This window comes from Notolepis coatsorum (assembly GCF_963971535.1).
Source record: "Notolepis coatsorum genome assembly, chromosome: 12".
Classification (NCBI taxonomy): Eukaryota; Metazoa; Chordata; class Actinopteri; order Aulopiformes; family Paralepididae; genus Notolepis; species Notolepis coatsorum.
This window is the reverse complement of record NC_140176.1, coordinates 60492196-60506332: the sequence shown is the minus strand read 5'-3', so window position 1 is coordinate 60506332 and position 14137 is coordinate 60492196. Positions and strand designations below refer to the sequence as shown.

General features: G+C 43.5%; 1 protein-coding gene across 1 annotated transcript in view; it reads left to right on the top strand.

Moving 5' to 3' along the window:
- LOC311238080 (cadherin-12-like) overlaps positions 1-3529 on the top strand; it is a gene marked incomplete at both ends in the record, with an annotated part of 187865 nt that extends 184336 nt beyond the window's left edge. The window contains one exon of the mRNA XM_084326050.1: positions 3012-3529. Within this exon, the coding sequence (XP_084182176.1) occupies positions 3012-3529 (518 nt within the window). The remainder of the gene's footprint in view (positions 1-3011) is intronic.
- Between the last annotated feature and the right edge of the window lie 10608 nt (positions 3530-14137).

The window sequence follows — 14137 nt, the reverse complement described above, 5'->3', positions numbered from 1 at the left end:
AGACCCCGGCTCATCTGCATAACAGGGAGGACGTAAATATACATTTATGGCATCGTTTTCCAGGATAATGTGACTGTGGGAGGGCCGGTTGTTAAAGAAGGTTCCTATTTTACAGCGTAGGTCAAGTGCAGCCGCGACCTTCGGAAGACTCAGAGAAGAGGCTCAATCTGTGACCACGGACACCCCTCTTTATTAGCTGTATTCACTCTCCCCTCGTCTACGCAGTGATGTACTGTACGATCCGACAAGCAGCCCTTGTGCCGCAATAACGCTTCATCTTAGTTATTGATTATTCGTCAGGTTCATGAATAGTTTAACAACTGTGCATTCTTTTTTTGATTTATACTTTAAAAAGGTTCTCTTAGGTCTGAAGGAACATGGAGGCATAATGGCATGGCCTATTGTGCTGTCAATTGGAGATACTGCAGAACAGCATTGTTAGTGCGTCGAGTTGACGCAGCGAGAAAGGGTTTTATTGGCGCTCCGAGTCGACGCACCCCTGAGGGCCGACAACTGAACTGTTACTCCAGCGAGTCGCGGTGTCCCTGAGAAAAGGAACTGCCGGAAAGAATTACAACTGAAATTGAGAGCATTATCTTAACCCTTAGAGACCAACCATGTTTGTCTTCTTTGAGAAGGGGACAGGGGATCTTCAGGGGGAGATAGCAGGTCACCAGTAGATAATAACTTTATTTGTATAGCACCTTTCATACAGGGGATTGCAGTTCAAAGTGCTTTACATCAGTAAGAAATAAGACATGAAAGCAGTGTAAAACAAGCAGCAAGAGCAAAGCATAAAGTGGGATATATATATTAATCAAATCATATCAGAACCTCACGTTCCAATAAGCTTCTGTAATCTGTTACAAAACATGATAAAGGTCAGAGTATGTACCCAGCGGATAGTGGGGCGTAGAGATAAAAGTAAAAATAAGTCAAATAATAGCAAGGGTAAAATGAGCAGACATATAAAATCACAGTTCTTCATATTAGGATCCAACATCCCAACAGGCCTCCCTGTTTATGGCTCGATCATCATACATAATATAGACAATTTTAAAACGATAAAACAGTAGCAACGTAGAAGTAGATGCTACGTATAAGTGGTATATGTCGTCTGAAAAGCTGGGGTCCTGAAGATGCAGCTCAGCACTCAGTTTTCTAGTCATGAATCTGTAATAAACATTGTGTTTTGGTTAGGTGCATTATGGTGGGAGTCTATGATTGCCATTCCCATATTCGAATATTATGTCTCATAGGTTGTTGCAGAAATTTGTGGGTTACCATTTGTTACACAGATCTGGTGCACAATTTAAATTTGAGAATTGATAAACATGGTTAAAAAACCCTCTAAAATACCACACCAAGAACACCATTGTGGAACACCATAGAACAAGTCATGCTGTGATTTGGTAGCAGGAATTAAATTTACATTGACATTTGCAGATGGCAAGCACTTCTGTTCTGGAAATTGCTCAGAAACCCTCCCTACAGCCATACATTTTCTGAATGCCCTCGGGCTCAAGTTTGTGGTTGTGTCATGCGACTGTGATTATAACCTTCAAGTCATATACACAAGTTATGCAATTCCAAGACCCTAGTATGCAGAAATATTAAAATACACATATTTCTAGAATAGGCATGGGATTAGCATCAAGTGGGCATGTCTATTAAGGGAAGACTTTTACATTCAGATAGCTTCAGTTGAGAGGTCCATGGACCACTTTCAAAATGACCATGCCAGTTTTTCCCTCGCCGAGAATTTAGCCTTCCCGCCAAGGTTGGTACCAATGGATTCTTAAGGTTGTCTAGTTTCATATGATACAGTATCTTCACTCTGGCTTTAGAACTGATCCCACTACAGCTTTTCAAAAGACAGTAATGTCAACCAGGGGTGCCCAAGCCCCCACAGATCTTTTGGGGGTTAATACACAGTAGGTTCCGAGCGGTAGATTTTGTCAGGCTGACCCAGGTTGTCCTGAGAAGATGATGATGAAGGAGGACTTCATCATCATCTTCATCTGCATTGTTGTTTCTCCAAAATAATGTGGTGAGAGGCCACGCCCAGTAGCAGCAGCTGTTGGGAGCACAATATCCAATAATAATAGCCTTTGTGTGAAGTCCACTTAGGTGCCACTGGGGGGAGCTGACACACTGTTCTAGGTAGATCAGATCACCGGGGAAGGAGTAGGAGGAGAGGGGGGAGATAAGGGAAGAAATGATGGAATTAAGGTGCATTTTTTAATGCATTCAATTGTTTTTTCCCATCTGAATGTATTTATTTATTGTTTCATTTCAATTGAATAATGTCTGCACTGTTTTGCCCATCATTCTCCTTCCTAGATGCTACTGTATATTAAAGACCCATATGGGTATTGTATTTTGTTACATGTATTTGAGAGAGGGGGAGAGAGAGAGAGAGAGAGAGAGAGAGAGAGAGAGAGAGAGAGAGAGAGAGAGAGAGAGAGAGAGAGAGAGAGAGAGAGAGAGAGAGAGGGAGAGAGGGGGATAATGAGGAGGGGAGAGGAAAGAGAGAGAGGGGGGGGGTGGATTAATTGGCGAAGGGGGTGATCTTTTGCCCCCTCCACACACACACACACACACACACACACACACACACACACACACACACACACACACACACACACACACACACACACACACACACACACACACTATAAGATTATGTATACTACTGTTGTGCTATGCAGAAATATGCCAATATGCAGTGCTTCCCAGGGGGTTCAGCACTAATGCAGATTTTCCACAGCAAAATGAAAACTCTTACTTTGGGTCCATTTGCATGAATAAATTAGATTCCTCCCACAGTATTTGTAATGCCCACAACAATGTCTTTGAGTAACCCATGCTGTCAGTGCTCACTATCTGCCAATAGGTTCAGGAGGGACACCGTCATTGGAAGCACGTGGTCTATGCCCAGTTCAGAGGGAGCAGCATTGCTAGTCCGTCCTGTCCAACGTGTAATCGCCTCTGTTTGCTCCTCTCCCCAGTTATCGTGGTCCTCTACGTGGGCCTGAGAAGGCAGAAGAAGAAGGAGACCCTCATGTCGTCCAAGGAGGACATCCGAGACAACGTCATCCACTACGATGACGAGGGCGGGGGCGAGGAGGACACGCACGCCTTCGACATGGGGACCCTCCGCAACCCCAAGGTGGTCAAGGAGAACCTGTTCCGCAGGGACGTCAAGCCCGAGCTGAGGAGGGGCCCCCGGCGCCCCACCGCCTCCCAGGACAGCGCCGACATCCGCAACTTCATCGGCCAGCGTCTGAAGGAGCACGACGTGGACACCGCGGCGCCGCCCTACGACTCGCTGGCCACGTACGCCTACGAGGGGGATGGCTCAGTGGCCGAGTCGCTCAGCTCCATCGACTCCCTGGCCCCCGTGGACCTTGACGAGGACTACGACTACCTCGGCGAGTGGGGGCCGCGCTTTAAGACCCTGGCGGGGATATTCGGGGAACAGTCAGAGACTCAGTCGGACACAACGGCCACAGAAAACACACATTGATGTTATTCATAGAGTGGAGGGGGGGGGGGGGATACCTGTATGTAAAAACACCAATATTTTGGATGGCTATAAGCAATTTTATTATTATTTCCCTCCTTGTTTTTTTTCTTCTGTTATGTTATTATACTTTTTTTTTTTTATATATATACAATCCATATATCCTTCCCTCAGCTGAACAGCAGTCTTTCTATTCCATATTTTACTTTGCCATGCTCACCCCTGTGATTGTACAAAAGGCTAAAAACGGTAATGCAGAATGAGAAAGAGAGGACATTCAATTCCCTTTCAACTGAATGTTGTTTTATGTCTTATATATATATATATATATATATATATATATATATATATATATATATATATATATATATATATATATATATATATATATATATATATATATATATATATATATATATATATATATATATATATATATATATATATATATATATATATATATATATACATTTTCACCAGGAAAATAACACAAAAAAAGCTAATGTTGCCATTTCCAATGACATCCTTAAAAGTGCCTCAATATAATTGTTCTCTTATTTGCTATTCCAAACCACCCGCATATCCAAGCCACTGCATATCCAATATCCTTTCGCTCTGAACCCCTGAAGTAAAAAGCATAATACTGTATCTATCAGCGTACTGTGGCCTATTCTGACTGGCCGAGGCACCAAGACCAACGTCAAACCTGCGGGGGATGATGAAGTGGCCCAAGTTTTGGCCAAAGATTGTTTTGAATGTTATTTATTGTTCTGCCTATTTATTGGTTGATTCATTTGGTTTTGTTTATGGGTTCCTATATTTATCTATTTATCTCTCAATCATCAATCTGTATTTCTTATTTTTTGAAGACACTTGAGGATTTTGTAATTATTCGAGACCCATGTAAAAATGGACGTTTCTGTTAGGTGGGTCCTGTGAATAGACTTGTACTAGACTTGTAAAAAGATAATTTAGGGCTAAATATTGCAGTTCAGTCATGTAATAAACACTGTTTTTCTTAAATAAACCACACATGGGCAAAAAACTCTCGAAACTTTCATAAGTATTGGGAAACAACCTTGATTCACGTAATTTTTTAGCCACCCTGCCTAGTATGTCTGCACCGTAGACCTATCTAGCCTAACTTCATGGTGAAATTATGGGGACGAATGCGGAGAAGATAGCCTCTCCGTGCTTAAAGGAAAACTCCAACATTTTGGGAAATTAGCTTATTTAACATCTTCCCTGGAGTTAGACAAGAAGATACATACCTTTTTTGTCTCTGTGCGTGCATTTGGGAACAGTCGCTCCGTTAGCGTAGCTTAGCTTCATCACTGGAAGTGAAGGAGATCCGGAGCTTCATCACTGGAAGTGGGGGAGATCCGGAGCCTGACGTTCCCTTACACTGTATACAGTCACGAAATACACTCCAAATACAACTCCAAAACGTTCATGTAAACATGTTGTGACCTGTGTATTCACCACGTGGAGAAATAAAAAATTATTGAATTAGACAATTACGTTTTATAAGCAAATATACTCGGAGCTATTTTTTGCCTAACCACTCCTCTCTGAGCGCAGTCAGTGATTTCAACGTGTCGTCATGATTGTTGACATTCTCATTCATTCAAAGGATCCGAACCGATTGATGTTTATGGATACAATGACTTAAAATCCTCTTACCTTGACGATTAAAAGCCTCCCCAATTTAGAAAACAGTAATCCAATGGCTGGTATTGATAATATACTACTAACTACTGGACGCTCTGAGCTAACCGGAGCTAACACAGAACAGGATGGTAAAGCATATATAATGACTTCCTTTCTGGGATTTTCAAAATAAAAGTGCAACGTTTATAGCAGCGGAAAACGTTTATTTTGTACATTATCGAACGTTAACACGAACCTAAACTAACGTTACAACTAACCTAAAGTTAGTTTAGGTTCGTGTTAACGTTCGATAATGTTTATTTTGTACATTATCGAATGTTAACACGAACCTAAACTAACTTTAGGTTAGTTGTAACGTTAGTTTAGGTTTGTGTTAACGTTCGATAATGTACAAAATAAACGTTTTCCGCTGCTATAAACGTCGCACTTTTATTTTGAAAACCCCAGAAAGGAAGTCATTATATATGCTTTACCATCCTGTTCTGTGTTAGCTCCGGTTAGCTCAGAGCGTCCAGTAGTTAGTAGTATATTATCAATACCAGCCATTGGATTACTGTTTTCTAAATTGGGGAGGCTTTTAATCGTCAAGGTAAGAGGATTTTAAGTCATGGTATCCATAAACTTCAATCGGTTCGGATCCTTTGAATGAATGAGAATGTCAACAATCACAACGACACGTTGAAATCACTGACTGTGCTCAGAGAGGAGTGGTTAGGCAAAAAATTGTTCCGAGTATATTTGCTTATAAAACGTAATTGTCTAATTCAATTATTTTTTATTTCTCCACGTGGTGAATACACAGGTCACAACATGTTTACATGAACGTTTTGGAGTTGTATTTGGAGTGTATTTCGTGACTGTATACAGTGTAAGGGAACGTCAGGCTCCGGATGCCCCCACTTCCAGTGATGAAGCTCCGGATCTCCCCCACTTCCAATGATGAAGCTAAGCTACGCTAACGGAGCGACTGTTCCCAAAGCTAAATGCACGCATAGAGACAAAAAAGGTATGTATCTTCTTGTCTAACTCCAGGGAAGATGTTAAATAAGATAATTTCCCAAAATGTTGGAGTTTTCCTTTAAGCTGTACAATTTATTCCTCTGTATGCCCAACTTTCAACAGGGAACAACATAAGCCACTAAAACCCCCCCTTTTCCATCTCCACTTATCATGGAGCTCCATCAGGTGACATATTGTTTTATTACCTGTGTGCATTTCTGTTCCCACCCCCGACAGCACCACACTACAGCCTCGCTCGGAGAGGAAGCGCTTCTAGAACCGAGTGATTTACAACCAGACGAGTCGTGAGATAGATGCCTTCAGAGCAGGGGTGGTCCTGGACCGCGCGCCGTCAACTACAGCTCCCGATTCTGAAGAAAACACCTTCAAGATGGAAGAAACGATGGATCACGCAATGGCTAGTTAAATACCCTATCGGTGTTGCCCTGTATTTTCAGCCACAGTACGGTGCAGAAACGGTGAGAAGTAGAAGTGCTGCACCATCTCTGAATCTCGAAAACCGTATATTGGGCGTACGCGGTTGTTGCGAGGATCAAAACAGAACACAATGCCGTCACTCACAGATCAATAGTCTTCTAGTTGTTGTGGGCAAAAACGAACGTGTTTTAGCTTAAAGCAATCGTCGGCATAATGGACACCGGCAGAAATGACAATTGGCAGAGAACAGATAAGGTCCAAAACGCCAACGGCAAAGATAATACCGAGACTGAACCGAGATAGGGCCTCTCCAAAATGGAAGGAGGGCCCTTGTGGCGTGACAACAGTAATGAGTAGTGTTGTGACTAGTGTCACAAGCTGAAAGATAATGAATATAAAACTGTCCCAGACCAGAACCAAATAGCAAGACAATATATATTAAGAGCCATACAATCCAGTAAAATAAATTAAGATGAACAAAAGTGTAAAACAAATTGCACCAAAACATAAAGAAATACCATACATAATATGCATACATTGACGCTGTGTATGACCTTGATTGAGGGAAATCTGTAATTTCATAATAATAATAATAAGATCTTATCCTACTCCTATTAGTTATGCTGCTGGTAAGTAGTAGTCATACTGTCTCTATTTATATAATACAACTCTGTACATACATCTGATTAGCACTACACTCAGTAGTACTCATTTGTATATTTTGTACACAGTTTAATATCCTGTTTAGAAATTAGAATTGAATCTAATATAATAATAAAGTAGTCAAAACTGCTCATTTAATAGAAACATTTAAATTAAATAAAAAAGGATTATTACACAATACAATAGGGACAAATAGCATGTAAAGGGAATTTCATACCTGTTGTGACATTAGCATTTTTTCAGAGAGCATAGTATAACACGTTTACATGATCAAAACCTAAACTCTAAATACAATAAGGACCCTGATTAATTATAAGAAGCAATCCAACAGCAGGTCCTCTCAGTTTGTAATGTGTGGATCCAAGTCGCTTCCCTATGTAATAGAAATGTGTCCCTATCGCCACCCCTTTTTAAAAGGATGTACAACTTCTATACCCTGACATTTCTGAGAACATACATCACGGCCGGCTAAATTGAAGTCTTTGGCCACCAGGGGATTTTTCATCTTTATTCCTTGTGCTGCTTTTCAGGAGTCCTCGTTTTCAACACCCCCGTTTAGTTTTACCTATATACAGAGAGAGATAGACCACGTATTCGGTTCCACTCACTCGGGTTCTTGCGGTTACAGGATTGCCGACAACTACGGTCTGATCACAGCATAAAGAGGAAGGATTGGATGAAATTCAAAGCAGTCAATCAGACAGTACAGAGCCTCGCCCAACAGATCTGGAATGATCCCCTGCTGTCTCCCGCAGGCTGTCTGCCTATATCTCCATGACCGTCTCTCTCTCTCTCACTCTATTTGTCTCTCTGCTCACCCCAAGGCTAGCGCCAGAGCTGGAGTAAATATATTGGCTATTTGTTTTTCTGATATCTCCTCACCCTTTTGCTCTGTATCAATCAATTTTGAATTGTCAGCCTGCCATTGTGAACATGTTCTCTGCTCCCATACAGTGTGCTTCTCTGATCACATGGTCTGCTGACTGGGGGGGGGGGGGGGGGGGGCACAGTGGCTCAGGAGGTAGATTGGTCATCTGGTAATCGGAAAAAGGTTCTCGGTTCGATTCTCGCTCCTCCCGGGCAGCATGTCGAAGGTTACTTGAGCAAGACCCTGAGCAGGTTGGCACCTTGCATGGTTGCCAAAAATACAATAAAAAAATAAAAGTGCTTCATAAATGCACCATTTTTAGGATGGCCTCTAAATCTACCATACACAACTCTACCGTACATCAGCGATGACTCACCCTCTCCCTCTTTCTACCAACAGTAGGCAGAACAGACAGAAGGAACAGAGACGTCAGCACAAAGGGGAGGTTTCCCCGCCCTGAATAAACATGAGAGAGCTGGCGCATGCATATAGTAAGTAGCTCTGGGAGTAGCAACACACACAATATGCCAAAGGAAATAGAAGGCCTGGAGCAAACACATGATGGCAATTATAATGTGTGTGTTGGAACAGGTTCAACCCTATATCTCCAGGAGCATCGGTCGTATTTTCCAATGATTCAATGACAGCGATCCACTATTTGATATTTCTAAAAGGGGAACTCCACTCTGGGTCTCTCTTCTATAGAAAGGTTGCTTTACTTACTACTGAGTAAAATTAGCCCACAGTCAGCCCTGCACATTATCGTCAGGCCAGAGATTGCCTTAAACTACTGCACATGCTCCAGCTTAGTGAGGGTAGAGATACGAGTTATCATGACACACACCTCACCCAAATCAGCATCTTCCCCTGCCAATATTTCTGAGCGCCAGCCCAAAAGAGAAGATGTATCAGTTATGCCTAAATCAAGTTCAAGTTCTTTAATAGTTGTCATACAGAAGTACAGAATACTTTCATACAAAATGCTTCTTACTGTTACGCTCCAGAGACTGTGCTAGACAAGATAGTATCAAATAACATAATAACATAATATAGCATGAATTTAGAAGAAGAAAATGAGGTCACAGTTGTTCGGTATAGACATATGTACAATGTTCTGAGTTACCATATAATATACAATACACAATACTATGCAGTGTACTAATGTACAGTACTATCTAGTGCAAAGCAGAAATGGGATGAGGTACAATTTTAGGTACAATTTACAGTAAGGTGTACGAGTTGTAGTGCAATCCTTCATCCATAAATATAAAGTGTGGGGAGTGGGTGCTACAGTGTGTTTGTTTAAAGTGGGTGTGTGCTATAAAGTGTGTGTAGTGGGTGCTACAGTGTGTTTGTTTAAAGTGAGTGTGTGCGTGTGGATGTGTGTGCTATGTGTGTTTGGTGGTTGTTGTTGTGTAGTGTTCATTCATTGTTCGTTTAGCAGCCTGATGGCCTGGGGATAGAAGCTACTTCTGAGTCTTTCTGTGCTCGCCTTGAGACTCCTGTATCGCTTGCCTGACGGCAGCAGTTCAAAGAGGCAGTTGTTCGGGTGGCTCGAGTCCTTAATAATTCTCTTAGCCTTCCCCTTGCAACGCTTGTAGTAAATGTTCTGGAGGGTGGGGAGCCCCCCTCCAATTGTGCGTTCGGCTGAACGTGTCACTCTTTGTAGTCTGCTTTGGTCTTTTGCAGTGCTATTCCCAAACCAGGAGGTGATGTTGCCGGTCAGGATGCTCTCTATTGTACATGAGTAGAAGTTCTTAAGGATCTTCTGGCTGACTTGGAACTTCCTTAGGCGCCTGAGGAAGTAGAGGCGTTGTCGTGCCTTCTTCACCACACTGTTAATGTGTATGGTCCATGTCAAGTCCTCGGATATGTGGGCTCCGAGGTACTTGAAGCTGTTGACTCTCTCAACCGGTGCCCCGTCGATGCTGAGGGGGCTGTAGTCCTTGACCCCCGACCTCCTGAAGTCCACAATCATCTCCTTTGTTTTGCTGACGTTCAGGGAGAGGCTGTTTTCCTGGCACCATCCCGCCAGGACCTTGACCTCTTCCAGGTAGGCCCTCTCGTCGTTGGCAGAGATCAGGCCCACCACCACTGTGTCGTCAGCAAATTTGACGATTGTATTGCTACTCCGCTGAGCCACACAGTCGTGTGTGTACAGGGAGTAGAGGAGGGGACTCAGAACACAGCCCTGGGGGGCCCCTATGTTGAGGGTGATGGATGAGGAGGTGCAGTTGCCTGCTCTCACCACCTGGGGTCTGCCAGTCAGGAAGTCCAAGACCCACTGGCAGAGGTCATAGCCCAAGCCCAGGTCCCTGAGCTTGGCTATGAGTATGGAGGGGACTATGGTATTGAATGCCGAGCTGTAGTCGATGAATAGCATTCTCACATAGTTCCCCTGCCTCTTGTCCAGGTGTGATGCTGCTGTGTGCAGCACATGGGATATGGCGTCCTCCGTGGACCTGTTGGGGCGGTATGCAAATTGCAGGGGGTCCATGTTGATGGGGAGGGAGGAGCAGATGTAGCCCTTTACTAGCTTCTCAAAGCACTTCATGGCTATGGAGGTGAGAGCTACAGGGCGGTAGTCGTTGAGGCAAGCAGGCTTGGATTTTTTGGGTACAGGGATAATAGTGGACTTCTTCAGGCAGGTGGGGATGACAGCCTGTTCTAAGGACAGGTTAAATATGTCAGTGAATACTGGGGCCAGTTGGTCGGCACAGACTTTTAGGACGCGGCCGGGGATGCCGTCCGGACCTGCTGCCTTCCTGATATTCACTTTTTTAAAGGTCCGCCTTACCTCATGCTCTGTTACCCTGAACACTGCGCCTCCATCAGCAGCCGACCCCCCCCCCCCCCATTGCCGAGGCTTGTGAGCTGGTGTTGTTATTACCAGCATCAAACCTCGCATAGAAGGTATTGAGGTCGTTTGCTAAGGAGATGTCACTGTTCAGTTTGAGGGAGGCGCCTTTGTAGTCTGTCATCGTTTTGAGCCCCTGCCACATAGCTCTAGAGTCAGCTTGTTCAAACTGGAGTTCAATTTGATCCCTGTAGCGCCGTTTGGCCTCTGACACTGTCCTCCTTACGTTGTGTTGCGCCACCTTGTGGTCATTCATGTTGCCTGCCACTAGGCCGTCATTGTATGCTTTGGTGCGCTCTCTCAGAGCTTCACGGACGGATTTGTCTACCCAGGGTTTTTGATTTGGGTAAACTTTCATTTTGGTAGTGGGGATTGTTTCTTTCACCCTAGTACAGACATAGTCCAGCACTGTCTCCGTGTAGGCATTAATGTTATCTGTGTCGCGGAACACAATCCAGTCTGTGTTGTGAAACACTGACCGGATCGTGTCCTCTGACGTCACATCCCATTTCTGCACCTCTCGCGAGACTACGGGAGTACTTTTAATTCTTTGTCTGTACTTTGGTGTAAGGAAAATGGATGCGTGATCTGACTTGCCAAAGCCACTATCAGAATGAGCCTTGTAGCCACCTTTAAATTGCGTGTAACAGTGATCTAGGATGTTACCGCCTCTGGTGTTGCAAGTCACGGCTCAATGTTGCTTTGCGGTAGGGAGCTGCATTCCCGCGGAACTCCTGTGGGTCCTGCAAGAGCCGTCAGAGAAACATGCAGCGCAGTAAGAGCGGTTCAGTGGGTTCGGTGAGCTGTGGGCGGCCGGGAAATTAGGGGAATGTTTTGAGTTGCTATTTGCTAATTATGCCAATAAAGACGGAATGACATTACTCCGAGTCCTCTCTCCATGCGCAGTTCAAAGTTCAGCATCATGACCGCGAATTGAGATAGACGGATGAGAAGAATTGGTAAGATAGGGGCATTTCTTTTCGGTTTATAAGGTTATGCCACTAACGAGGGGTAACGTAGTCTGTCGCTCTCTCCCTTTCTCTTTAACCTATCCTCCCTCATCCAGATGCACACTTCAAGGCTAGGACGGAGTAATCGTGTAAAGTTTAGCAGACTTTTTTGAATGTTCTTTCTTTAATTAAATCTGTCCGCTTGACATTTACTTGTGCTCGTTTGAATACAATTTCGTTCAAACTGTAATTGTCTTTGTATTGCAAGGAATGCATCACCAAAAAAACTATCATTTGTATATAAATTACTCACCCTGTGAGTTAGCCCCTAGCTCTATTGTCCTAGTCACTAGGACCTACTGTAGTGTGTGTGGGGGGAGGAAGAGGGGAGCATTGGTTCTGAAAGCTAACATACTTTACATCACTATGAACTAGCAGAGCTACATAAACATCACCGTAAACAATAAAACTAGATGGCATACAGTATATGAAGAACAGTAGTATGCTAGTTATGTAAACAAAAACACAGCTATACTGTCTCTCAGCACAGCATCAAATAGTGTATTCACATCTTGATTGATTGATTGAAAACTTTATTAACAGATTGCAGAATGGGTACAATACAGTATGGCTCAATACACACAATTGTTATGGGGATGCAGACCAGAGAAAGACTTTCGTCTTGTATACACCAGGGTCCTCCATTTTCAATTCATCATGACATTTATGACATACACGACATACAGATACAGATATATATCATGACATTTATGACACAAATCGATCTCTAAACAATGTTTGTATGTTTCCGCAATGGTTTGATTCTGGCCTGGTAGGTTAAGCCGCCGTTCAACGCAGTTTCTATATCTATCCCACCGTGTCTGTGTACAATCTTGTACATGTTCTTTCTGAACGGACGTGAGATGCATATAACATTGTTTAGAAACCTTTTTGTGAACTTTAGAAGGTGTTTTTTGTCCATTTTCGTCCTGTTCTGATGTAACGTTAATCTGTGGATGTAATTTGTTGTCGCCCGACTGCCGTATCCTTGCAACAAAGAGAGCTGCTATTGGTCGAGCGCAAGATACGTGACCGAACTCGCACCAATTACGTCAAATAAAACTATGCTACTATGCTTCTTCCCCCAGGCCATCAGAGCCTTGAACACTGAACTCTCCACGCACAAGCACACATGAGCACACACACAACACACACACTGTACACGCTCACACACTAGCAGCCACTTTAACATGAGCACACACACACTCATGCTGCACACGCTCACACTACGGACACTTTACAGAAGGAAAGATCACTTTAAGAATAGTATAGCTTGACATCAAAACTCGACGATCTGGATTTTGCAGATGATGTAGCATTAGTCTCCTCTACCAAACACCAAATCCAGGAAAAAACTACAAGAATGGAGAGAGAAGCCAGACGAGTGGGACTCAAGATTAACACCGGAAAGACAAAAACCATGAGAATTAATGCAAGAAACCATGACAAAATCAACATGAACGACCAAGAGATTGAGGATGTAGACCAATTCACATACTTGGGAGCCACCATCTGTAAAGAGGGAGGGGGTATAAAAGACCTAAAGAACAGACTATCCAAAGCAAGAGGTGCATTCATCAAACTCAAAAAGATCTGGCACTCCAACAGCATCTCAAGAAGAACAAAGCTGAGATTGTACAAAACACTGGTTGTGCCAGTCCTACTGTATGGATGTGAAACATGGAAGATGAACAAGGGAGACAACATATCAGTCGACGTGTTCCATAACAGATGCCTCAGAAGAATCCTCAAAATCCAGTGGCAAGACCGCATCAGCACCGTAGAGCTACTAGAAAGAGCCGACATGAAGCCGTTGAGCAAGGAAGTGAAGTGGCGAAGATGGAAGATGATAGGACACATACTGAGGCAAGACCACAACAACGACTGCAACATATCAATGACTTGGGCACCAGAAGGGAAAAGAAGAAAAGGAAGACCAAAGACTACCTGGAGACGCACAGTAGAGAAAGAAAGAAAAGAGGCAGGGTGGAGCTCATGGCCTGAAGCAAGAACAATGGCAGCTGACCGGTAGAAGTGGAAACGCTCTGTGAAGGCCTTATGTGCCACTAGGCACGAAGTGGATAGGTAGGTAACATAGCTTGAGA